The sequence below is a fragment of the Taeniopygia guttata genome, chromosome 2 (genome assembly GCF_048771995.1).
Source record: "Taeniopygia guttata chromosome 2, bTaeGut7.mat, whole genome shotgun sequence".
NCBI lineage: Eukaryota > Metazoa > Chordata > Aves > Passeriformes > Estrildidae > Taeniopygia > Taeniopygia guttata.
In genome coordinates, this window is record NC_133026.1 from 50,322,006 (window position 1) to 50,348,684 (window position 26,679).

The 26,679-nt window shown below is 37.7% G+C and overlaps 1 protein-coding gene across 2 annotated transcripts in view; it reads right to left on the minus strand.

Annotated features, from left to right (window-relative positions):
* The window catches only part of CNTNAP2 (contactin associated protein 2), a 1,027,622-nt gene that overhangs the window by 655,878 nt on the left and 345,065 nt on the right, over nt 1-26,679 (minus strand). For both annotated transcript variants that reach the window (XM_072924024.1, NM_001193337.1), the window contains 1 exon segment: nt 21,236-21,429. In XM_072924024.1, coding sequence (XP_072780125.1) covers nt 21,236-21,429 — 194 coding nt within the window.

Genomic DNA, 26,679 nt, shown 5'->3' on the forward strand with positions numbered 1-26,679 from the left:
CAGTAGCACAGAAGCAACATCCTTTGCAGACTCCTCTGAAATTAACAGCTCAAACTACAGTCTACACTGTTCGCTATTCCGAGCGATGTGTGTACACAGATTACTACTGCATTACAAAAAACACCCCAGTGGTACATAAGCCAAGAATGATGGTTCAGAGATACAACAATGCCACTAGTTACATTGACTACATGAGACAAAATTATATCAGGTCTCAGGCTCCTGTCACCTTAAGATGTGGAAGATAGACAAAAGATTTGCTATTAGAGAGGGAAAAAAACCAAAGTAGTCAGGTTTATATGGCTCAGCTAAAAAACATCCAGTTTGGCTTTGCTTGAGACTTTTTCAAACCTGTAGCACATTGAGACTGATAATTGAATTTTCCTTACTCTTTAAAGCATGTATGTGAGATGGGAAGCATAGCTACCATTTTTAGCAGATGCACAGGTGCTGCCATGATTTGATGGGAGGTTGGCTGACAAGGGGATACGATAGGAAAATATTAGACATGTCCTGATATGTGAAAGCAAACAGCTGCTACTCAAAAGCTCTGTGACTACATTAATGCAGAAGGTGAGCTAGATCTAACACAGCCTGCTCACTAAGGACCAAGGGAAAACTGGCTGTGATTGTTAGATGGAGACAGCAGAAGGTAAAGGTAATAGCATACAATGAAGAGTGAAAGCTGGAGAGATTGCTATGAAGAGCAGAGTGGGAAAAACAAATGATGCTTCTGTTTCTCAGTATCACAATAACTTGTGCTCATAGCTAGGTGAAAAGGATGTGAAAATTGCCATGTCTTGCAACAAAAACTCCTGAAAGTTGCACTCCCCTTGTAACTTACTTTCTGCTCTAGGCATTCCTGTATAACCTGTAGTGAGTACCACAACATTATTTTTTCTGCAATACATTTGCTACACATGAGTCACTTAATGGCTTCCTGAGTGCTAACTCCCAGACTAATTTCTTGAATTGGCCAAAAGATGCATAGTAAGCAACGCAAAAAATTGCTGGAAGAAGGTAATGTCATGATTAAGGAAGATAAGTGCCACTCTGGAGACTGTAGACTGCTTCTACATGTAAAGCTGAACTTCAGTACAAAGCTGAAGTTCATAGTTGCATTCATATAGTCTTATTTGCGTTTATTTCAAACTTCTGATCTCACAACTGAATTCTTACACAACTTACCAAGAAGGCCTGATATGAAGTTGTTTATTTTCGAAAATGAAAGACAAAAATAAGCACCATTTCTTGCAAAAACCCTTAAAAATATTAACTATAAAACTTAAAATATTACAGCAAAGCTTTGCAGGATTGGTGTAACGAATCCTTGGCATGTCCATTTTTACAAACATTACATCAGAAAACTGTATCTTCTACAAATGTATTTCTAAAATCTTCTATAATATTTAAAATAGGATTTTGGTTTGGTTTTCATGACAACATATAATTCTTTGGGCTTTCAAAAATGAGCAAAGAGACAATGCTAACTAGCAAAGTAGCACCAGGAAAACCTTTAGTACCAATAGCATTACACACTGCCTACTGACATCAAGTATTTTAATATTGTTAGAACAACTGAAATCCCTTGACCCTGCCACTAGTCCTACAAGTGTTCGTCTTTAGAAGGTTATGGATCTTTACTTTTTATGTCTTTCTGCAACACTCAGGTTTTTAAACAAATCAAAATGTATTCATACTGAGCCATGCCCCATAATGCACCCTGTTGAGCATAATATTACCATTATTTGAAAAAAAATTAAAATTTATAGCAAGAAAGAATGACCCTTTCAAGTATCACACTGAACCACTTATGTATTACTATTTTCCTGTTTTACCCTTTAAATGCTTCAAGGTGTCAGGCTCATTATTATGATTAGGTACTGCATAACTTAGTCCCTACAACCACATTTTTGAGCAAATAAGGGCTGGTGGTTTTATGAAGTATGAATATTCAGTAAATGTCCTCACAAAACTGAAAATTTCAATTTTCTTATTTGAAAGTACTTCATTAAAGTTTAATGCTGGAAGGCAGGAGATAAGAAAAAAAATGTAGAAATGTTCCCTGGTATTGAGGCTAGGACACCAAGACACTAGAACAAAATTGCTCGCAATCCTTTTCTTGTGTGCTCCTTTCCCCATGAAAAATGGTGTGTTTAAAAACTTCTGAAGAGTCAAAAAAACCCCCCAGTGTAACTCAAGTCTCTTCTTATCTTCAATGCAGAAAGAATACAGAAAAACTGAGAAGAGTCAATGAAAATCTCAAGAAAATGTAGGCAGCAAGCTGAATCCATTACATTGTACTCAGGCATATTACACCTGATATAATTTGTGTAGACAACAGGAAAGTGAGATCAAACTAGGGGAAAGAGCGAGGGCAGATTTTGTTGATAGAAGACTGTGGCTCTAGTGTGTGTAAGAACACCCCTGAAGAAAAGAAAGCAAAACAAAAAGTAACACCAAACAAACTAGAGGTTAAATATAGCCAGATTAAGAAATGGTATCATTATGCAGATGCTTTGATCAGGAAGAAGCAGTAAACATTGCTTACCTCTGACAGTTTTACCTTCTCTTGCTAAATCAGGCATAGAGTTGAATGTTATTCAGAAGTGGAAGTCATGAACTCCTCTTAAGCATCTCTTCAGAGAGAGCAAACTACCCACTTATTTTCTGCTGCTTCTAGGGAGTGGGCCAGTGTTGACACACAAATTTCCTACAGAGCTGTGCTTTAAAGCAGAAGTATATCAGGGAGGTTTTCTAGTCTGACTGGCTTTAACCAGTTGCTTTGTATGACATGGCGTGTTTTCATGAGTTACTAAGAGGATAGAATTTTGATATCCGTTTAGCTAATTTATTTCTTCAGCTTTTTACCTTCATGGTCCTTACACATGCATGTATGATAAATGTGACAAGTTATTGTATAGAAATCACAGTATTTAGATAAATAGAAATTGTGTGCTCTAACTACAATATTAATGTTTATATCCCTTATTCAGAAATTAATTATTCTTTAAATCTGATTTCAACTAAGTCATTTGGACCTTTAAACTGTGACAACAGTACTTACTTGAATACTTTTAAATCACAATAATTTTGGATTTTACCACTTTTACAGCAATAGTTCTAATGGAGGGAAAGCAGTCTGCACCATTACATTAAAAAAAAAAAAAATTCCAATGCATAGTATGTCAAAGGATTTATACCAGATATATTAATTCACCAGTTCTAATTAAAGAGCCAACGATGCTAAGAATAAGCAGATTATGTATTCATCTCTCAGTCTCAAGATATTCCTTACAGATATCTGGAGTCTAAAGATGGGAAAAATGTTGTATAAATGAGAGCTAGGAAGCCAAGAATCAGTTTTTTATGACTTGAAACAAAAAAATAAATCACCTTTATAATGAAAGCCTAGCTATAATATGAGCTGGACTCTAGCATTTTAGTGGCAACCTATATCAGGGTATATCGTGATAGAGAAGTCCCAAAAAGGACAGAGGCTTTGTTTTATCAATATGTTATTTCTGGGCAGAAACTGTATTGTAAAGCTCTTGTGTGCTTGGTGCTCAAAGGAATTCTATTCTAAAGTGACACAATACCTCTAGACTGGAGCTACCTCCTTTGGGTCTTTATAAGGGAAGGGAGCAGTATTTAATAGTTTTGTATCAACCTAACCTTGAAAATAATGATGGAATAATAAATTTGAAAGCCGTTCAAACTAACATACCTGTCAGTAACTTAATGTTAAACAACAAAAGCAATGATAAAAGCACTCCACTAGGCACACACTTGAATGAAATATGGGGTAAAGATCTAATCAATAGATTGTCTAGTAAGAATGTCAAAATCAAACTCTTGTTATTGATCTAGTTTACTCTCAGGTTTTGGGGAGGTTTTTTGGTTGTTTTTTTTTTTTTTTTTTAACCTTGCACAGATATCATGAACATGTCAGAAAACTCTTAGAGAGTTCAGCTTGAGACCTGTCAATAACATCTGTTTTCACGCACAAGGAATTCTTTCTTTCCTGGCTTGCTTCTACTGATGAAACACTCAAGGCTGACAGAGTTACCTCTCCCTTCTCTCTCCTTAAGCTAACAAACATATTTCACTTTTTAATTTAAAACTGCACATGGTCATGTTTTAGCTGTGTAGTACCTGCAGAATGGTCTTATTATCTAACTTATTAACATGGTCTTATTATCTAACATGGTACAATGTTGATGTATCTTCTTTTTTCCCCAAAATACTGAGAGAATTTGACCTCTGCCTTTACTATTTCAGTATTAACTAAATATTAACCTAGTCCCATACCTCTACTGAAGAACATCTGACCCATCTTTTCTAGATCTAAACAGCAACAACAAAAAAACCCCAAACAAAGAGTGTGAGTGTAGTTATCATAACCTCTAAGTGTAAAAAGCCTTAAGTCTGTGTTACAGTTACACCCAACCAGAACTCATTTTCTCTAAGGGAATTTAACAACAGTGCTATGTCAGCAGCTTTGCCTTATATCTTTAAGCACTTAAAGACTTACTTGATTTATGAATATGAACACTTCATTGCTTTGAAAATACTGCTTTTGAGAGGCACATCTTGAGTATGTTTGTCCAACAGTGCTCTTCTTCCTCTCCACCTTTTTTTCCTGTCTCTCTGGCAGTTTGATAAAATCTGTCATGAATTAAAGAGGCTGGCCCGACGGGAATAGGAAAAGTGTGTGTACAAAACAGTGCTTGGTTTCCAGTAAATGTATTACATGGATAATAAAACTGAAAAAGTTTTTTGTTAAAAAAGACTAAATCTATCCTCAGCTGGCACCAATTTTTCTTACCTTAGCACTGAAGTGCTGTAACAAAGTATAGGGAGAAAAGTCACACAGCAGAGTCTGATTGCATTTTTCTAAACATTTCAAAAGAAATAAATAACTAAGGTCAAGTAAGTGATGAGCAGAACAGAATATTTTTCCTCTTCATAAAGTCAATGTCAATGTCTTGAAGTTTAAAAGGATTTTGCTTTGCAAATTGTTCTATACAAGCAATTAGCTAGATTTGGAAAAGTGTCTGTGCATCATTCTTTCTAGAAATATACACTTTCCTCTTTTTTTGTAAAGTAACTTCCTTTTAGAATTGACTTATCTTATACAATGAATTACCGTTATCCTGAAGTTTGTTTATTTTCTTGCTTAGATTATAAACTTTCTTCTAGGATTTTCAGTGGCTGGACCTGAGAGTAAGAAACCTATTATACTTTATAGTTTTCTGAATTTGCAAAACAAAGTCAGAACAACACTCTGAAAAAACAGTTTGCAAAAGAATTATTTTGACACTTATTTTATTTCACTTATTTTGAATAGTCAAGACTTATTCTCTTGTTGTGGTATTTTTTGCTGAAGTCGAGTAGAGTTGGGAAGAATGGTTCCACATTAGGTTTTAAAGATCAGCATGAACCAGTTTTGTCTGTAATTGCACAAATAAAAATCCTATTATAATTTTGTATGTTCTTATGGTGTCAATTTAGTTAAATTTATGTATGTCTAAGCAATGTGATAGATACATTTGAAAGACTGGAAAAAAATTAAAGCAAGTTTGCCTCTATTAGTCGACAAGAAATTAGAATTACAGCATTATTAATTGGTATCAATTCTTTGCTTGAACACATTTGTTATATCTAACACTGCTGTATTGCAATTCAGGAAACTCATGCAGTTTATTTTTTATTTTCATTCACATCACTAAAATAGATTGCAGTAAAGATTAATTCATAATCTGTGTGCATAAGAACATACATTATAATAGGGAGTGAGAAATACTATCACAACTAAAATAGTAACTATTTTTTAACCAATTGTTATACAAAAACAATTTTTACAAATTCTTCAAAGAGTAGTCTGTATGCTGATAAAAAAGAAGCACTGTTCAGGAAAATGTTAAGAAATGGTAATGAAAATATTATTCACTTTTGGTTTACTTCATGCTTGCTATTGAACCCAACAGGAATTAAGTTCCACCTAAAAGGCAAGGGCTTCTCTATACACCTTTCTGAATAAGATATGTGCCAATAAGCAATGTGCTATTCTCTATCTTAAGAAGCTTGAGAATATTTTTAAAAAGTAAAAAATACACGGAAAGAAGAAAATTTAATAAATCGCACAATGGAGTATTCTTAGCCCAAGTCTTTTTCATATTTTTGATGTCAATTTACCATTCCTGAAAGGTTCAGATTAGGAACCCTCAGACTGAAGTTATCTATACAGTCACAGACACACAGTGCATCATCAGCAGCATTGTCAAATTTCCCTATAAAATAAATTTCTCCTCTCAAAATCATCAGTTTATACACTGCCAAAGAATTTAGTGTGCTTTCTTCTTTTTACTTTTTTTTTTTTTTAATTTTATTTTTCCATACTGGAAAAAAAGTACAGAAAGTGATTTTCATAAGGGAAGGAGTCAACATTTTAGCATTAAAGAGGCTTCAAATCGTATATATTTGTGAAGTAAATTTATTTTTGTGATCTTATTTGAACAACTGTGTGATTTTGAAGTCAGGCACTTGGTCTTAAATTGTCAGCCCCCCACAATACATTATCTTACCTTTTTTTTTTTTTTTTGCAAATCTCAGTCTCCAGTCTCCCCAGTTAGCAAGAACCAGTTCTCTAGGGGGAACCAGAGGCTAAAAGTACAATTCCACATATAGACAAGCACAAAAATACACACAGAAGTGAATGCTCATTGATTCAACCATCACTTGCTCCCAGGTAATTAACTTCATCTTCAGCAGAGAGATAACACCTAATGAGCCAAGGGGAAAATAGGAGACAACTCTTACAAGCTACGCTCTGTTCATACCACACCTCCCAGGCAACAGAAGCAGTACAGCAAAAGGCCTTTGTTTCATCTGAATTGCCACAACCACGTCTTTCATGTGCTAGCACAAACCCACCTATTCCACCAAACACAAATATTTACACGGCATATTCCACAGAAAAGTAAAGTGCTGTCTGTGACCACCTCCCAGTAAGATTTTAGCATTTGCAGTGCATAGCTGTCTCAACCTAAGAGTTCTCCTGACATGAGTACCTTTCAGTTTAATTAATTAATAATTAATTAAAAAGGAAATTAATTAAGGAAGAACCAAAAACCTTTTTAAAAATCCATCAAATAAGCACCAGACTCAAGAACCACAGCTTTGGGCACAGTTTCACTTTTGCCAGGGCCAAGCAAAGAAAAGTTTAGAACATTTCCTGTTTTACACCTGCCTAACATTTAACTAAGGTTTTTATTATGTCATGTGGTACTGCACAAAGAATTTCAGTCAGGCCATTGCTTATTTTGTTGTAAATATTATACCAACACACTTGAATATGCTCTTGGACCATGTAAACTCAATTTAAAAAAAATAGTTTTATTACTTTAATTTCAATATTTGAAGTTGGGCACAGGAGTGTTTAATGGATCAGAACTTAAATAACTTTTCATATGCACTATTAAAAGGAAAATGTAAAGTATTTGTGCTACCAATAGGGTTTGCTTTGAATTTAAAACTAATATCCAAAGTTTCCTAATTTAAAGGATATTCTATGATATATCTCACCACAGAAACTGAAGCCAGCTGTAAATTAAAAAGATCAATAAAAGCCATATGCATAAACCATAGACTATATTGGAGTTGATTTGCCTCTTCATTTCAACAGTTAGCTGTTTGGGCAAATCTCAGACATTATCCATAATCAAAAGGCTGTAAGGAACTTAGCATGTTGCTTTGTTCAGCTCCCTCAAAACCTCTTTGGGCAGCTTCTTGAGCTTCATGGTGGAAAAACTAGGAATAAACTAAGGAAGTTCTAGGCAGATCAGATTTTTGACAGCTACATATAGAAGTGTATTCAAAGAATCATAGAATGATTTGGGTTAGAAGGATCCTTAAATTTCATCTAGTTCCAACTCCCCTGCTGTGAATCTTCCACTAGACCAGGTTTCTCAGAGCTCCATACAACCTGGCCTTAAGCAGGTGCAAGGATGGTATATGTCGTCTCTGGGCAACCTGTTCAAGTCCCTTACCATCCTTATAGTAAAGAAATTTTTTCCCAATATCTGATCTAAACCTACTCTCTTTCCCTTTAAGGCCATTCCCCCTTGTTTTGGCACCACATGCTCCTGTAGAATGTCCCTCTCCATCTTTCTTGTAGGCTCCTTTCAGGCGTTGAAAGGCTGCAATTAGGTCACCTTGAAGATTTGTCTTTTCCAGACTAAATAAACCCTAATATTTTAGCCTTTCCTCAAAAAAGATGTGTTCCATCCTGTAATGATGTTCAATTGGGTGTTCCACGGACAGATTTGGGGTGAATATAAGCGAGATCTCTGTTGGTTGCTCTTGGAGGATGAGGTTTATTCAGGATGCAGAAAGGCCCTGCCTCGTGCTGTGTAGCAGCACGTGGCTGGACCTGAGGTGATGGGGGAGGGGAGAGACAAAGGGGGGAGCAGGGACTCCCAGAGGAAGTTCCAGGAGGAGAGGGGAAGATCCAAGAGGGCGTCCGGCCCCCCGGAGACTCCTTATCAAGGGGGGCTCCAAGGTGGGCTGGAACAGGACCTGGGCCAATGGGGTCACAGGCACCTGATGGTTCAGGGGAGGGTTACAGATGTGGGGTGAACCATACATTCGGGGGGGTGAGATGGAACAGTCCATTTGACCTTTGGACCCCTCTGTAGGTGAGGGTTATTGTCCAGCCAGTAGGGGGTGTTATATTCGTCCTGGCTGTACTATTGTGGTTCTTAATCATATTTATCTGCCCTTCCCAACATCTCCCCTGTTTTCACTGAACTATTTGAAATACTAGATATTGACTTAACAACTATTTTCTGCACACTTGGAAGTATACAGGGTATTGCTACTAAAACGATACTTATTACTACTGGAACAGTCAAGATTATTTTACAGAGTTCCTTTAGCTAAGGTGCAAGGCTCAAACCATTAGATAAACTGTGTAGCTGAGATGGGTTAATTGTTATCAAATCACTGATTATAGTAGGGGAGGCATTGTCAGAATTTTTTGGAAAAGGTAATATAATTAAACGGGTTGAAAAAGGTTTGTTAGGGTTTGTGTTAGATATATAGGTGGTCTTAGAGCTTGCAGGCTTGGCTAAAGCTACCCAGGCATTTGTCTTTGGTTGAATTACAAGTAAAACTTCAATACAAAAACTGAAACAGAGGAACAAAAGCAACATGCATGCATATAAATGATAAAAAGTCCATTTTTCTCTCGAGCTGTTTCTGGCAGGTCATTTTCTCTCGATGACGCAGCGTGGTTCAGGTTTGGGTGCTTGCTTCTTGACTTGTATTTGCAGAGGTACTGTCTGGTGTTGGGGTGCCAGCAGATTTCGGTGCATGGTAGGGCTTCACATTCTTTCCTGGGACCCACTTAAGTCCTTGACCTGTAGAAACACAAGCAAAATCTTTCCCCCATGTTAGAAGCCTGTGTGGACCTTGTATATGTCCTGAATCTAAGATTTTGAGTAAAGCTGGTGGGTGCCCCTTTATTTTTACTTTTTTGGTGTTCAGGAAATGTCTAAATGGGGAGGGGGGGGGGAGGGGAGCGAGGCTCTCCTGCAGAGCTGCTTAGAAAATTGTGAGCATACAGAGCATTTTTCAATTTCCTTTGAGGTGCAGCCTGCTCTACTCCCCCTTTCTTTCAATTTAAAATGCGTTTTAAGGTTTGGCGTGTTTTTTCTATGGTACCTTTTAACAGTGGTTTAAAATAGGAAAAGAAGATACCACTGTCCTTGAGTACTGTTACGATTTCTTTCACCTCCTGAGATGGGACAGCTGTTTGCCGGCTGAATACCACTGGCATGGCTTGGGGATGCAGGTTGTCCTCTTTGCGGCTATCATATTTGATTTCAAGGCAGTTTGTCAGTTGAAGATTGTTAGCACTTTGCTTCGAATTTGGTGAGATTGGGATAGAAAGGTTAGGGTTTGCAGGGGTAAAATAGTTCTCTGTCCTTTATTTATCAAAGCTGCTGTCACATTGTTTCCTTCTCCCTCTTGCTGCGTGTTTTCTGCGCCAAGTTGTGGTGGGGAGCTGCATGTGCGGGAGGCAGGAGCTGCCGTCAGCTGAGGCAGAAGAGCAGGAGGGGTGGAGCTCGTCGGCAGCAGCACTTGTGAAGAGCCGGCGTGAGCGGGAGGATACTCCATAGCTGTGGCTTTAGGGGCTGCAGCAGGATGTAGATCCAGCAGAGGGAGGGATGCGGAGGGATATGGTGATAGGGTCGGAAAACGAGAAAGTGCTGCCGGCGGGAGCGGCTGGGGTTTAGCCAGAACCGTGGGCTGTGGCGCTGCAGTGGAGGGGGGTCGGGAGGTTGGGTTTACGGCCACCGAGGGAGCCGGCTGCAAGTCCAGGAGGAGGGGGGCAGCAGGGGCACGGCGCTGGGTCCCGGAGCATCTCTGGAAGGCATGGGGGGTGCCGGGTTCACGGCCGCAGGGGTGGGTTCTGGGCGGCTCGGGAGGGTGCCGCGGGAGTGGGTGCCACTCACTCGGAAGCCGCGGCATGGCCGGCGTGGTCGCCGGGGCGGGGGGTTTCCGGGCGGCTCGGCAGGGACTGCGGGGCTGCGGCAGGGAGGGGTTTGGCTGTTATCAACGGCTTTTGAGAAGCGCAGAGCTCTGCTAACGTCATGTACACAGGAAGTAGTCCGCAAGTGTAGGGATCACGACGTGAAATATCATTAAAAAATCTATGTCCCACGGACTCCCAAAAGTCTCCACAAAACACAGCAGAGTGCTTGGCATTCGGAAAATTAAGTAAGATCCATTCTAGGAGGTTTCTTAGCTCTTTCTTAGACAAGGTACTGTTATGGCTACATAAAAGGTGGTTAAGTTGCTTATAGAGATCTCGATCAGATGCAGAGTGGGATTGTCCCATTTTTAAACCAGTGTGGCTCACCTTGGTGTCGCAAAAGCGGGATCCTCTGTCGGGTTCTGACATACACTCCAGTCGGTGCTTAGGACACTCCGTGGGGGTCTCCTCAGAGCTCCGGGGTCGGGCGTCACTCAGGGACGGCTTCTGGTGCTCGGGAGCTCCAAACCCCCCTCAGAGCTTCAGCACGGGCAGTGCAAAGCAGTGCTCGCGTGTGCTCTGTGCACGTGGCAGCAAGTCTCTCAAAGCCTTAGGTCTCCGCCGAATCACGGCGGTCGCCTGTGCTCGGAGATATAACGGGCAGAAATCCTCGAAGGGCTCCAAAAACTCGCTACTTGGTAACGAGTTGCGGTGCTCGAGGATTGCCTCGGCAATTTTTAAAGAGCTCCGGCTTCGGCGCTGCCTAGCAGCAAAATGCTGTGCTCACGACACGGATGGGGAGGAAATACCTGGTTATTTAGTTACCGTCCATGGAAAAGTGTCCTACAAGTAGAAAAGCTGGAAAGGCATCCAGATGGGTGTGGTTGCAGGTCACCGTGGATTCATATCTGAAGTTGGGCGCCAGTCTGTAAAGACGTTCGATTGGGGGTGTTCCACAGACGGATTTGGGGTGAATATAAGCGAGATCTCTGTTGGTTGATCTTGGGGGATGAGGTTTATTCAGGATGCAGAAAGGCCCTGCCTCGTGCTGTGTAGCAGCACGTGGCTGGACCTGAGGTGATGGGGGAGGGGAGAGACAAAGAGGGGAGCAGGGACTCCCAGAGGAAGTTCCAGGAGGAGAGGGGAAGATCCAAGAGGGCGTCTGGCCCCCCGGAGACCCCTTATCAAGGGGGACTTCGAGGTGGGCTGGAACAGGACTTGGGCCAATGGGGCTACAGACACTTGATGGTTTCAGGGGAGGGTTACAGGTGTGGGGTGAACCATACATTCTGGGGGGTGAGATGGAACAGTCCATTTGGCTTTTGGACCCCTCTGTAGGTGAGGGTTATTGTCCAGCCAGTAGGGAGCGTTATATTCGTCCTGGCTGTACTATTGTTGTTCTTAATCATATTTATCTACCCTTCCCAACACCATTCTCTTAACCACCTTGGTGTCCTCCTCTGGACTCACTCCAACAGGTCCATGTCCTTCCTGTGCTGCGGACCCCAGAGCTGGATGCAGCAATGCAGGTGGGACTTCAGCAGAGGGGCAGAATCCCCTCCCTGGCCCTGCTGCCCACGCTGCTTTGGAGGCAGCCCAGGACATGTTTGGCTTCCTGGGGTGCAAGTGCACATTGCTGGGTCATGTCCAATCTCCGACCCACCAGCATCCCCCAGGTCCTTGTCCCCAGGGCAGCTCTCCATCTGTTCATCCCCCACCCTGTGTTAATAGCAGGGGTTGCTCTGACCCAGGTGCAGCACCCTGAACTTGTTATTCCTTTACATAATACATTGCAGAAATCTTTCAATATAGCAAAATATAATGACTAAGTAAAAAGCAAGACTCATGCTTTGTAACTCTACATTTTCTAATTTAACTTAAAGCAAATCATATATATTTATCATGACTTGTTTGGAGGTTTTCTTACATCTGTGGAGATCAATGAACTCATATTTCTAGCCATAGTTTTATCAAATGAGACATTAGCTACACTACCCTAGTGTGACCTTTTTATCTAATACATGATATAAGATTAAAAATCAGTATCTGTTAACAATAAAAGTGCCCTAAAGCAAACTTTTGGTCATATGCTGCCGTTCTGTAAGAGTCTCATAAACTATTTTATATATTCATACACTGTAGCCAAAAAAAACAGGGCTGACAAGCCACAAGGAAATCACTACAGTCCATTTTATTTGGTCATATTCAGTAGACTTAAGCTAGACATTCAACAGTATTTCTAGAGAACCTGAAAAAATGTATAATCTTGGAAAATTCATCTCTGGTTCTATCATCTAAGCATGTGTTCAGACTTCCTGGAGAGGATTAAGGGTGACCTATATAACTACACTAGGATTTTTAAGAGACTATTGATGCACTCAACAAAGATATGTTAGCCTAGATGTGATGCCATGGAGCCATGACTATGACTATTGTCGTAGCTGACCTGATTAAGTACACCATGTAGTCTTTTGGGCTGGTTTAGGGACCTGTGCATTGTATTCATTGTGAGATGATGACACTCTTAGGTATTTGAAAACCAAGCCATGTGAGGGCTAAAAATTGGATTTAGGTGCCTGCCTTTAGATGTCTGTGTTTAAAATTGGATGGTTTAACATAAACAGGCAAGTAGTCCTCAGGCTAAAAACAACAGATTAGAAAATAATCCTGTAGAATGGAAATGTTCTATCAGACTGTATACCTCTCATATGTTATCCCAATATTTTTAATGGCTTGTACAGAATCGGGGGAGGGCTGGGATGCTGTCTGCCACCACACCAGGAGCAATTTTGTCTTCTCTCTACCTGGCATACTCTGTGATAGATTAAAAATTATTCTGCTTGTGCCTCTGGAGATAACCTAACACAACTATAGAATCTTTCTTTCAATAACAGAAATAGCACCTTAGATTGAAAATAATAATAACTTTCCATCTGATCAATCAATTTCCAAATGACAGTTTATTTTCCATTTAAATATGTTATTTAAAGTTATAAGCAAACTCACAACCACATGTTTCTGCTAAAAATAATAAAGGTCTTCCTGAAAAAAATATTTCAAATATTCTAAGCAAAAATATATTTAGAAGGTATTATAGGCAGAATATAGCTTCATACATAAAATACATTACTAGTTAGAGACACAGAACTATCTATATATAATTTTTAAAAAAAGTCAGTAGTTTAAACTAGCATTATTGTTTAGCCCAGTTTGGTGTAAATCTTAGTATCCCAACATTTAAAAGGCTATCAGATCTTCTGACATTTTAATACAAATACAGTATGTGGCTGTGACAGCATTTGGCATAGATATATTTTGCCATGATATTTTAGATAACCCTAAGAATGTTTCTCTAAATGCATTTAAAAATCTTCACAGTTTCTCTCAACAGATTTCGCATGGAGAAGAGTAGATTAGGAAACAGGCTTCATCCAGATAGCACTGATGCTTATCTGTAACTTTCTTTTCTTCAGGGTTTCTAAAAATTCCATTTCACTGCCTGAATTTCTAAAGGTGTCCTGTCAAAACTTTTATCATATTTATTTGACGTAATAGTGGAGACTATTACATTAGCTCTATAAGAGAATTTAGGTTCACTACAGCAAAATAAATATTTTTCTGTGTCCATACCCTTTCAGTCAGAGGCCCTCAATGTATAGGTCAGCAATGTCCACTAAATGCTGAGCCAAAGTGACTTGGGTGGGAGTTATGACTCCTTGTTCTCTCAATACACCCATAAAGGTGATATTGGCTGTTGCAAGTGAATGGAGCAATCTTTATAAGATAAAGTTATGGGAGACAGGTACTCAAAGGCATAGCATCCAGGCAGGGTAAGGCATGATGAAATTAACAAAAGTCACACAGGAAATTCCAGAAGAAAAATGAATTTTCCCCCTTGCTACCCCCACCATGATTTAAAAAAAAAAAAAGACTTAAAAAAAAAATAAAAAAAAACCAAAACCAAAACCAAACAGCACAAAACCACCACAACCACAAAAAAGGCTTTTCTAGCAATAAATTATGTAGATAATTAAAAGCAACAGAATATAACACTGGTAACCTTGAGACATTGCTAAGGAGACAGCAAGATACCAGACAAAATCCTTCCAGATAGGATGAGTCAGGGAGTCATTACATAGAAAACAACCTTCCCAAAAGACTTATAAACACTAGCCAAAACCTTCGCAGTGATTAATATATCAAACCATTTTGTTGTGTTTAAATAGGTCTGTACACTATCTGATATTCTAGTAGCAGCCCAGAGACAACAAATGGAAGGCCACAGACGATTCTAAACACAATTCATGTTTTCTAAATTTTCCCATAACTATAAAAAAGTATAATGCCATCTAAACTAAATTGGTTTAATAAAATAATGTAATTCAATAGAAGGACAAAAAAGGAGAAAATCTCCAGGCCTATAAGCCCATTAACCTAGCAAATCTTTCTATGATGTAAGCTGCCAGATAAGATTTTATGAAGTAAACATAAAAAAAGGCAAAAAGCATTAAATAACAAACTCAAGAACTGTTTCATATCCTCCTTCATTAATATTCAGTTGAGGGTCATGGACATAAAGTTGCCTATTGGGGGAAAAATTAGTGACAGATTTCACAAAGCAAGTAATTCTCACATGTCCTAACATAGCAGGTGGATGCTAGAATTTATTCCTCTTCAACTGTAGTTGCTATGCACAAATCATTGCACTCTAAGATGTATGTACTAAGTCTTTTGTTAGCTGAAAATGTTGCTCTATAGAGCAGGTGAAAGGGACTGGGGAATGTTGTAAGTCTTGCAACTTATTCTTGGAATAATCTCACCAGAAAATGCGTGTTAGTATGAACAGAAACTGTGAGCAGATGGCTCCCACATAAGTTCAGCTAGGTAAAGCTGCATATGATTTCTTTATATCTATCATTAAATGTTACTTTAGGCCTGTCTGATAGTTGGTATTTCCAAAGGCACCCAAGAGTATCAAATATCTGAAGTCTTGCACAGCTTGAAAAAGTTAATTATCTAAATCACTTGAGCTTCTTTCACAGTGACTTTTGGCTCAATCCTGTAGCAAAATATTCTGAAATGCTGAGAGCTTGTTTTCCTGTAAAAGCTAAACCCACTATTCTGTAGCAACTTCCTTCAAGGGGAACCGTGTAAATTCTCTTCCCGTAAATGGAGAGAACGTACTGCTCAAACAGTAGTTTATTCCTCATTTCCCAGAGAAATGCAAAGTTCATGTTACAGTTAACTCAGGGGATTCCTGCCTATTTCACCTAAAACAGAGAAGAGACTCAGAAGTATTAAAATCTTTTAAAAAAGGTTTAAAAGCTAGTAGGTAAGTATATAAATTAAATTTCAAAAAACGTTATTCAGAGTGAAAACTGTACTCATTCAATATTTTTTCAACAACAAAAATAATACTAAACCAGATGTTATGCATAATACACTCTAAATTTAATTAAAACTGAAAGAAAACAATATCAGAAATACATAACTGTTTTCAATTGTAGCAGCGGCCACTTTGTCAACGTCTAAGGTTTCTGCAATAAAGCAAAACCTGCTTTCACTTACGTCTTTGCAGCTCCACTGATGTGTAACACTGATGTCCACTGAGGCTGAAGATAAGAATCAGGTACAGAATATAATTGGAGGAAATGGGCAGAGAGTCTACACGCTACCTTTCCCTTTTTTTTTTTTTTACTCATAATTACCATAATATTTTCAGATTTTTGTAAAGCGTTTGATACTTTTTGGTATCCTTCTGGACAAATATGCAGCCCACAGCTGGATAAACACATTATGTGACAGATGAGCACATACATTATGGGTTGGGCACAAAGGGTTACAGTCAATGGGGTGACTTCAGGCTGGTGAGCTGTCACTAGTGGAGCTCTGCAGGGCTCCATCCTTGGACCTGTGCTTTTCAACATCTTCATAAATGACTTAGACACAGACTTGGACACAGGACTAGAAGGGATACTAATCAAGTTCACAGATGACACAAAACTGAGAGGAGCTGTTGACTCAACAAAGGCAGAGAGGCCCTGCTGAGAGACTTGGACAAATCAGAGGGCTGGGAAATCATCAACCATATGAAGTTTATCAGAGGAAAGTGCTGGATTTTGTACCTGGGATGGAACACCCCGGGACCTATGGACAGGCTGGGCAATGAAATGCTGGAAAGCAGCCCTGCAGAAAGGAACCTGGGGGTCCTGCTCTGTGGCAAGTTAAACATAAGCCAGAAGTACCCTGGCAGGCAGGAGGGCCAGACATGTCCTGGGGTGCATCAGGCACAGCATCACCAGCTGGGCAAAGGAGGGGATTGTCCTGCTCTGCACTGAGGCTGCCCCACATTGACTGGTGGGGGCAGTTTTGGGTGCCACAATACAAGAAAGATGAAAGTATTAGAGAATATCCAAAGGAGACCAACTAAGATGGTGAAGGGCCTTGAGGGGAAGCTGAATGAGGAGTGGCTGAAGTCGCTTAATCTGTTTTACACAGAAAAGACTGAAGGGACAACTCATTGCAGTCTACAGCTTTCTTGTGAGAGGAAGAGGGAGACAGATGATCTCTGCTCTGTAGTGAACAATGACAGGACCCCAGGGAATAGACTGAAGTTGTGTCAGGGTAGATTTAGGTTGGATATTAAAAAAAGTGGTCATCCAGCGGAACAGGCTGCCCAGGGAAAAGGTCACAGCACCAGCCCTCACAGAGTTCAAGAAGCATTTGGACAATACTCTGGGGCATATGGTGTGGCTCTTGGCGATGGTGCTGTGTAGGGCCAGGAGTTGGACTCTATGACCCTCATGCGTCCCTGCCAACACAGCTTATTCTCTGATTCTGTGACTTTGATATCGCCAAGAATAAAATTATGAGATGGCTGAGAGCTGATATCAAGTTCTACTAGAGTAATCAAATTTTAGAAGACAAGACTTCATAAGATCTCTTCAAATTCTAACAAGGATCTTCCAACTTCCTTTAGGAAAGATTTTCATGTTAGACATGCTGAGCCTCTGCCACTGATGCATAAAATTTTCGTCTCAATGCTTCAGAAGATGTAATGTAGCTATAGAGCATATTTGCATTATGCTAAATGCGAGATATTTATATCATCTACATCTGAGTTAGCAAATAGAAACAGCATTATATGTAGAATTTTGTCTGGTATGTGTTCATCAGATAAATATCATTGATACAGAAACTAAAATGAGCATCTATACCAAAATAAAGTGGGTTGTTTTTGTGTACATGAAACACCCCAGTGGATTGACATATAAAGGGAAAACTCATGACCTATCAAAATTAGAATCTCAGACTATAAGAATGAAGGTAAGAGAGGTGATCAAAATTCTCTAGTTGCTAGGCATTTTATGGAAAGAGGCCACATTCACTCATCTTATTAAAATTCATGAAAATTGAAAATATCCAAAAGCCCAGGAGGGGTGGGGTCACAAAATCTATTTCACAGAACTGGGAAGCTTACTCTAAATTCACCTTGAAAGCACTTTCCCCATCACAGACTTCCTGAGAGCCTTTTGATTTCTCTCCTACTTAGGAGGTAATTATAGAACTCCTTTTCCTCCCTGAATAACGCATACAGAAGAGTTCACTTCAGCCTTTTATGCAGATTATAACGGTTTGTTCCTGACTAGATCTGTATTGCAAATTATTTCTCCTTTTCTCTCTCTCCAATTCATCTATTTAGCTTTATTTCCCTTTGTTTCTCATATGTCATCCTCTATGTCAATTGATATCATAACCACTTTAGTGTTAAATACTGTTGAACTTTGCACTTCTCTTTTCCACTTTTAATTTGCTTTTGCATTTAATTTAAAATTTACTGTTGTCAGAAAACAATGACATTCAGGCATAGGGATGATGGAAGAGGGCTTTTAAACAGAGGATGCATAGTGTATTTCTCCTGTGGATAAATCTCTGAAAACATACAAATGTAAAGGTAAACAATAAATTATTTTCTAAAAATATTTCTAAGGGCATCAGAATCATGAGGTTTTTAAGATCTCCACAGTAATTTCAGTCAGGAAGAATCTGATTTTACAAGTATCACGTGTCTATGATAGATACTTGGCTTATGTAGTCTAATCTGGTCCTAGCAGCTACTGCTGCTTTTAATTTCTTGTACAAATTGACACTAAATGGAAGATTTGTTGGAAAATCTGCACCATTCTGTTTTCACATCAGGGAAGTCTGCCTCCTTGTAACCCTACCACTACAATAGGACCACAGAATTTCTCCATGTTCAGGTATCTCCCCTGTTTTGGGAACATATTACCATGAATATTCATTAATAACTAATAAACAGTGTTTCCAGGATAAAACCAAAGCTGAGATGTCATTTAACCACCAAAGCAATGCTATTTTAGGCAAACTAGAATTAGAGTCAAGAACTGAGGCCTTTTTATTTTTTTGGTAACAACCTACTTTTACTTTTAAAAGAAAGCAGGGATAAGGTAGCATTTATTTTTCAATCTGCTTTTCTAATATTGGATAAAAATTTTAGCACATGAACAATAGCAACTAGCTTGCTAACATATACATAAAGACAGCATGCCAAATCAAAACAGCAAATCTGCATGACTATTCACACTCTTTTGCAAGTGATGTCAATGGTCAGTAACAGACCAGTAGCATTCCCCTGAATCCATCAAGTAAACATTAGTGCTAATAAAGAGAAGAAGGAAATGCTCTTGCATGAAGGAGCTATCAAGATTTTTGTACTATGTGACAGTATAAGAATAAAGACTTGCTACAAAGCCCTCACTCTAAAAGCTTTGTTCTGCTTTGAAAACCAACAGCCACAGTTGTACCTAAATCAACCAAACTAGGCATCACCAAAAGTTATTGGGAACATATTTTTCCTCAGCCTAACTATTCTGCTTTATATATTATTCCATCAGTCAGCTGCAAAACTCTCTCCCATTCTTGTTGATTTCAACAGTAGTTGTTGGAGAAGCTTTTATACATTTAGAGTAGATACATAAAAATATTTATAGCATTTAGTGTTTACAGTAAGTGGCCTTACAAGGGAAATTTTTATATTCATCAGGCTTAAGCATAAGTTGTCCCCTACACTGATGAATCATATTCATATCCAAGTTCTAAGGAATCTAAACAAAATCCAGTACTTTTTCTCTTCAAGGTTGTCTACCTCCCTAGCTTTAAATTCTCCCTATTTCAGAATCCCATCTGGCACATGGAAGAGATTTTTTCAATAAATCAATACTGTAATAAAAAATGACTGTTTCTACACTCTCCACATATTAACTGAGTTTCTCTTATACAGATAAAAATCATTCACCTTATGCTCTACATTTGACATTCATTTTTAATAACAGACCTTAATAAAAGAAGCACCTGGCAAAAATGTGAATCTAAAATATCACGGTGTTAAATCTTGTCTGGTTTGACATAACAGCTAATCGCTTAATTTAGTTTCAGAAAGAATAATGTTTTTCTGTTTTCAAAGTATACTTTTGAGAAAGAATACCATCTGAAAGAAATGTTATGAGTATAGACATGTTAAGTAATAGCTATCATTTTTTTGTCAGAAGAATGGAAGGCTAGTGTTTTCAACAAGAATGAAATTACCAGTTTATCCATGAAAAAAATGTAAAAAACAAAGTCAAATTATATGCTTTATCCTAAAATTCTTATAGCATAAATACCCATTGTCATAGTTAACCCCAGCCAGCAGCTAAGCAACACACAGCTGTTCACTCACTCCCCCACGGTGGGATGAGGGAGAGAACAGGAAAAATGAGAAAACTCATGGGTTGAGATAAAACCAGTTTCACAGGTAAAGCAAAAGCCACACTCAAGCAAAATCATAAAGGAACCCATCCACCACTTCCCATGGGCAGGCAGCCTTCTTGCCATCCCAAGGAAAACAGTACTCCATCACACAGGAACAACAAATGTCATCACTCCAAATATGCCCTCATCTTCCTTCCCCCAGTATTGCATGCTGAGAGTGACTCCTTATGAGAAGGGATATCCCAGTGGTCAGCTGGAGCCAGCTGTCCTGGCTGTGCCCTCTCACAGTTCCTTGTGCACCCACAGCCTACTTGCTGGAGAAGGATGAGAAGAAGAAAAGGCCTTCAAAGCTCTGCAAGCACTGCTCAGCAGCAAGGAAAACATTCCTGAATGAGCAACTCTCTTCCCAGCAAAATCCAAAACACATCCCTAAATCAGCTACTGTGAAGAAAATTCTCATAGCCATCCCAGCTAAAACAAACACATCCCTGTAGCACTGGTATGGAAAACACTATATACATGATAAAATTGCTCTCCAGCACACGTACACACAAGGAGAAATTACCTTCCAAAATTTTAACAGAAGACTATTCAAAACCACTATTTTATCTCATGCCATGAAATTAGTTAAAAGGAAAGAGGAGACAAAGCTTAAGAGGCGCATTGAGCAACACCAGTGACCAAAAACAAATTAGCATGTTCTGCTAAATACTCTTATCACAAAATAGGTTTTCTAATCTGGGGCTAGCCCTCCTGACAGCAGCTGCATTCTAAATAACTCTGTTTTGAGCAAAGCTCTGTTCTGTCCTGATAGAAACAATGAAGGGTTATACAAGTCATAGAACTCAAAAAAAAAAAAAAAAAAAAATTACTGACAATAAACATCATCACAGCACACAGCTCCATTTCATATCAATTACTTACCCAGATGTTTCCATCTTGGTGGTATGGTTTCCAGTTTCTCCCTGTATCACTATAGAGCATCCGATATTGAGTGACCCAGTCAGAGCTGCTGTACCTGCCTTGAGTTGCAATAGCACTGATCTGCTTCCTGTTCCCAAAATCCACTTGCAGCCATTGGTAATGATCACTGTCTGATGGAGACCAACCTCCTGCACCTGTTGTGAAGAAGCAGAAGGGAGATTTAGATCTCAGGCTGTTGCTTTGATGTGAACTCATTGTGAAGATGCTGATTGCTGAAAGTCAGTCCAGCTGAGAGGAATAGAATATAAAAAAAATTTGAACACATACAAAAGAAATATGAGTTCCCATTAAAAAAAAAAAAGAAAAAAACAGAAAAAATGTGAGCACAGGCTTTAGGTACATTAAATCTATCGCCTTAATCATATTTTTAATATAATTATAATGCTTTAATGGGATGCCTGCTAACTAATCAATGCCTTCGTAATGCTTTAATTACAGTTTATTACTTTTTGTCAAATTATAGTTTTTCAAGGGTTGACCAATTTTACATTAATTCCTTTGTCATAATTAAATAATTACTTTTTTTTATTATTTTCTATGCTTTTTCATTAACATTTCAAGTTGAAGAGATAATATAGATAAAAAGTGAGGAAATAAGAGTAAATTCTCTGCTTTTTTCTGTTTCACTATAGAGCACAAACTGAAAGATCTACCAGAAGAATTGAGAAAGGAGCAGGTACTGCAGGGCTAGATTCAGTTTTGATCTGCTGGTTGTACAAGCTGTCACAGATTACATTGGCAGATGCCTTACACAAGTGTTATTGCTCTTTATGAGTCTATGAATTAACTTGACAGTAATACTATTAATATTCTTCTCAGCCACTAGATTACATTAAACTGTTCTAAATAAAGAAGGCCAGTGATGCATAGATCAATGTTGTATTGAGACATTAATGCAATTTCTTATTCTGAAATAAAAATATTTAGGGGAAAACTGTATTAGGATTCTTCAGAGAATAATACAATTTCTCAGAAAGATATTAAAATGATATAGCTATTATAATGGTAAGCATTAGGAAATACATTAAATAAAAAACCTAATTTATCAAAATAGGGAAAAAGTGGAGTATCATCCCTTTATATCATAACAGACATTAACACACAGAAAACAAAATGTTTGCAGACTTGATGTGATTTACAGGGGTTTTATTTTGCTTTTAGCTTTGAGAAATAAATGTCTTGGCACACCATCAAATCATGTAGTCTAGTCCATGGGCCAATTTTATTGCTTTTAATTTCACTTATAGTCTTCAATTGATGTCACAAGCCCTGCCTGCTTGCCAAACAAGCAACATTGCTATACTGCATCTTATATACTCCCATCATTAGGCGGCAGCATTGCCTCAGTCTTACACAACCCTAAAATTCATTCAGTTGCTACAGGTGTTAAGTTTGCAGATCATTGGATATTTTAATGTCATCATATCAACAGGATGATGCCTTATGTGTTTGCCTTTCATTGTAATTAAAAATGTAGCAATACACCAATGACAGCTAATTTGTTAAAATTCTCAAGATTTACAATAGATTCTTTCTCCTTACTCTACCCAGGAAAATAAACAGGATATTTTAGCTGTAGGGAATAGTTAAATGCTATTTAAAACAAATAAACCCCGAAAAACAACCTTTCTGAAAAGCACCTGCAGGTAAAATATTCCTACACATTCCCAAATTCAAACTTGATCTAGTTTTGCAGAGACTGATCATTCAAAACAGAATGCAGCTTCCTCATAACTACTATACATGGAGACTGGAAGAGTTATCTCTACATATTTGTCCTAATAGCAGAGGTGATGTCTTCTTTCCCTATCCTAATATTCCCATTAAACTGACATATCTGTGACTGTGACATGATGGCATGCAAAAGATAAGAAGCTGGCACTATGCAAAAGCCATCTTTTTTAAAAAACCCTTTTGTGGCTAACAAAAAAAAATAAGGTTCAGATATGAGCATTTTAAAAATTTTTATGAAAGACAAAGTTAAACAGTCAATCAATAACATTTCCTTCATCAATGCAATTGTTGAAAAAGTGACATACTACAATGCTATGAAGGTTAGAATAGATATTATGGTTTTTACCATAATGCAGGAGATTTACATTAAACCAGGAGATTTTGTTAAACACATTTAAAGGAAAAGGCTTTAAAGCATAACAAGAAATAGCTTTTTTTATTTAGTACATTCATATTACTTAGACAAGGCTTTGGCCTTCTGTACTTGATAAGCAGTCATTGTAAATTTCAACTATGTTTCAAAGAGTCATTACCTACAAGTCCTTTGAAATTTTTGTAAAAATGAAATGCTAGCATTCCTTTCCTCAGTTGTTTTTTATGTAAGAAGAGTTAGAAAGTATTTTTTACATCATGCTTAAGAAAAGTTCGAGAGATGTGACACAACAGTCACATCTAGGCCATGAGATGCAAACACAAGTTTTGCAAGACAGACTGCCTTATAACCATTTCTAATAAGCAAGAGACAAGACTTTTAGTTAATGTTGCAAAGAGCAGCAAACAATATTATTCTATATCTCAGTTTCAGGTTGCCCTTCTGGCTTTTCCAAGCAAACAAAGAAATAACTAGTCAAAAGGATGAAGGAGAAACACGCTACATTTCAGCTGAATGTGCTGCTTAGCAGATCAGCTTGCCAAAGGAATGGTGGTCAGCCTGAGCAGGCAGGGCAGCCATCAGAAGCAGCCTGTGAACATCAATTAAATTTGTCATCTTCCGCTTTGATTCACCAAGCTGTGCAATTTGGGGGAGATGACTACTTTGTTCATTTTGTTGCTGATACATGCAACCTTTAGTGGTTCAAGAATCCTTTTTTCTCCTTCAAAGTATTTCAAGAACATGCTATAAATAAGTTATGAAAATGTTGGATTAAGTAAAAATTTCCCCACTGTGAAATCTTGAAAACACCCTGAATTAACTGGAGGAATTTACGTACATTTGTATCTCCATTCAATCTAAGTAGATACAAAAATCTCACATCCCCATAAATGTGCATACACTCACAATTCTTAATATCATTAAATATTTTGCTGAATAAACCCCTGCTTCTTCATTGGAATTCAGAATTTGGTTTTATACTAGATTGGGAATAGAGAAGTTACTTTTAATTACATATTTTGCATTTTTGAAGGAGTGAGGAATTCAGAAATCAAACCTAATTTCCACAGTATTGCATTATTTTTGAAATAAACAGAACTTTATGGCCAGTACATTATGAAATAATAATGAATTATCTTTAGTGAAGGAGCAAAATAACAGCATGTTAGTAGATTACAGGGAACATTACGTCATACTGGAACTAGAGTGGTGTACTAATATTGTTGAATAACTGCTATTCAGAGTTATTATTCACACCTCGGTGTAAACTGTTCATTTTTAATAGTTATTGTCTATATCCTGAATTTTATTACATTTATTATTTGCACTTTTTACTATGGCAGAAAAATAGGCACTGGATGAATGTGTTTTCCTACAATGTTCCCTTTATTTCATCTAGTGTTTTTTAACGAGAAATAGCGCAATATACTATGAAATCAATAGACTTACAAATTAGGAGGAGATTAGAACTAAAAAATTGTTTTAAAGATACTAAACACATACATATAATACAATTAACTTTCCTTTAAAAGGTAAGGCGCATTTACAGAGCTTTTAGGTAATAACAGTGCAATGAATTTGATTGCAAACAGTATCTGCTTCCCATTTTTATTTTTATGCTGTTCCAGAATTTAATGGGATTAAACATATTTGCACAATCAACAGTCAAAATATTTGACTCAGTGACATGAACCAAGTGAGTAATGAGATACTCTGGTTTGTACCACATAGCACTCTACATCACATACAGGGCAATTCATTTAAACTTGAGCAAGAATGACTGTACATGAACTTTCGTCAACAGGGAACTCCAAGTTCAGCAACAGTAAAGTCATCACTGACCATGTGTCCCAAATATCTTTGAGTATCCAAGAATCTTTCCTGTGCATAAAAGCCTATAGGTTTAATCAGCACAGTCAGCCAGAGCATTCCGGTAAAAGGCGGCTATGAAAGATTTCATAAAGCGTTATTTTTTAAAGAAGTCATTTGATCTGCTCCTACTGCAGACTGACAAATCTACTGAAACAAACATGGCATGTCTTATGGATAAGACATAAAACTATATTCAGAACGCCAAGAACTTGTAAAACTGGAAATTCTTAATGATTTTACACCAGATAAAAATGATTGCTAACTAACAGTACTAGCTTCATTACTAACGAAGTTGAAATTCAAAGGCTTAATTTTTTTCATTATTATAATAAATATAAATATGAACTTATAAGTATTCCAACTCGTTGCCTTTTTTTATTGCATTTTATTCCACAGGTTCATTCTGTGGAACAGAAAGCAGCATAAAAAAACTTAGTTTATTTCTGAATGACACACACAATATATTTCAAGGAGTATAAACAATTTCATACTCAACATGGGCCTATTTTTTCATGTATAATTTCTTACTTTTAATTAATAACACATTTCAGCTCCCTATTCAAAGTTGGGGGGCGAGCTACCTCCCATTTAGGGCACACAAAGACAGTCAACATGATGAGTTAGCCTTACTTTCTCATCATTCCCCATGATGAATTTTCAGTAAACAGCAAAGCTGCGGTAGGCTCACAAATTTTATATTTTTATTTGAACTATCATAGGATACTGAGTTTACAGCTCTATAAGAAGGGGACACTGATGATTTTGGAAATTCTCTTCTGTTTTACTTAAAATCATTCTTTTGAAATCTGGGACTTTCATTTCCATTCATGATGAAAACTGGAAACACTAATTTGCACAGGAAGAATCCAGTCTTGTTTTAGTCTCAGTTGTTCGTCACTCCCTACTTCAAATCACAAAATTAAAAATGCCAGTACTGCAGCAAGCCGAGTATTTTACTCTTTCCAAATCAGTAATAAAAAAGTAAGATGTAGGTTTTGGGGTGGATACAATTCAGGGGATTATTTTATCTAATCATAGAATAATTCTATAGCATTTTAGCAAAGAAAAAAAAATATGGTTTTTTTCAATAATTATGTAATAATAGCCTGAAACATTCCTAGAGCTTGAATCATCTTATTTTTATGGGAAAATCACAACATAATCTGTCAATGAGAAATAGCACTTTCTAGGTCACTGCCATAGCATGAAATCAATACCGTTTGACACCTTGCTATTTTCCAAGACATTGCTTGTCATTCTGCTACATAAAAGATAAATCAAGACCAAAAAGAAATCTTTGAAATACTGAGATCATTCATTTACTGCACTTCAGAGAAAATATGGGCAGCCATTTTCTACAGTACCTAGAAAACAATATAAGAGACTCAAACTCCTAAATGGCATA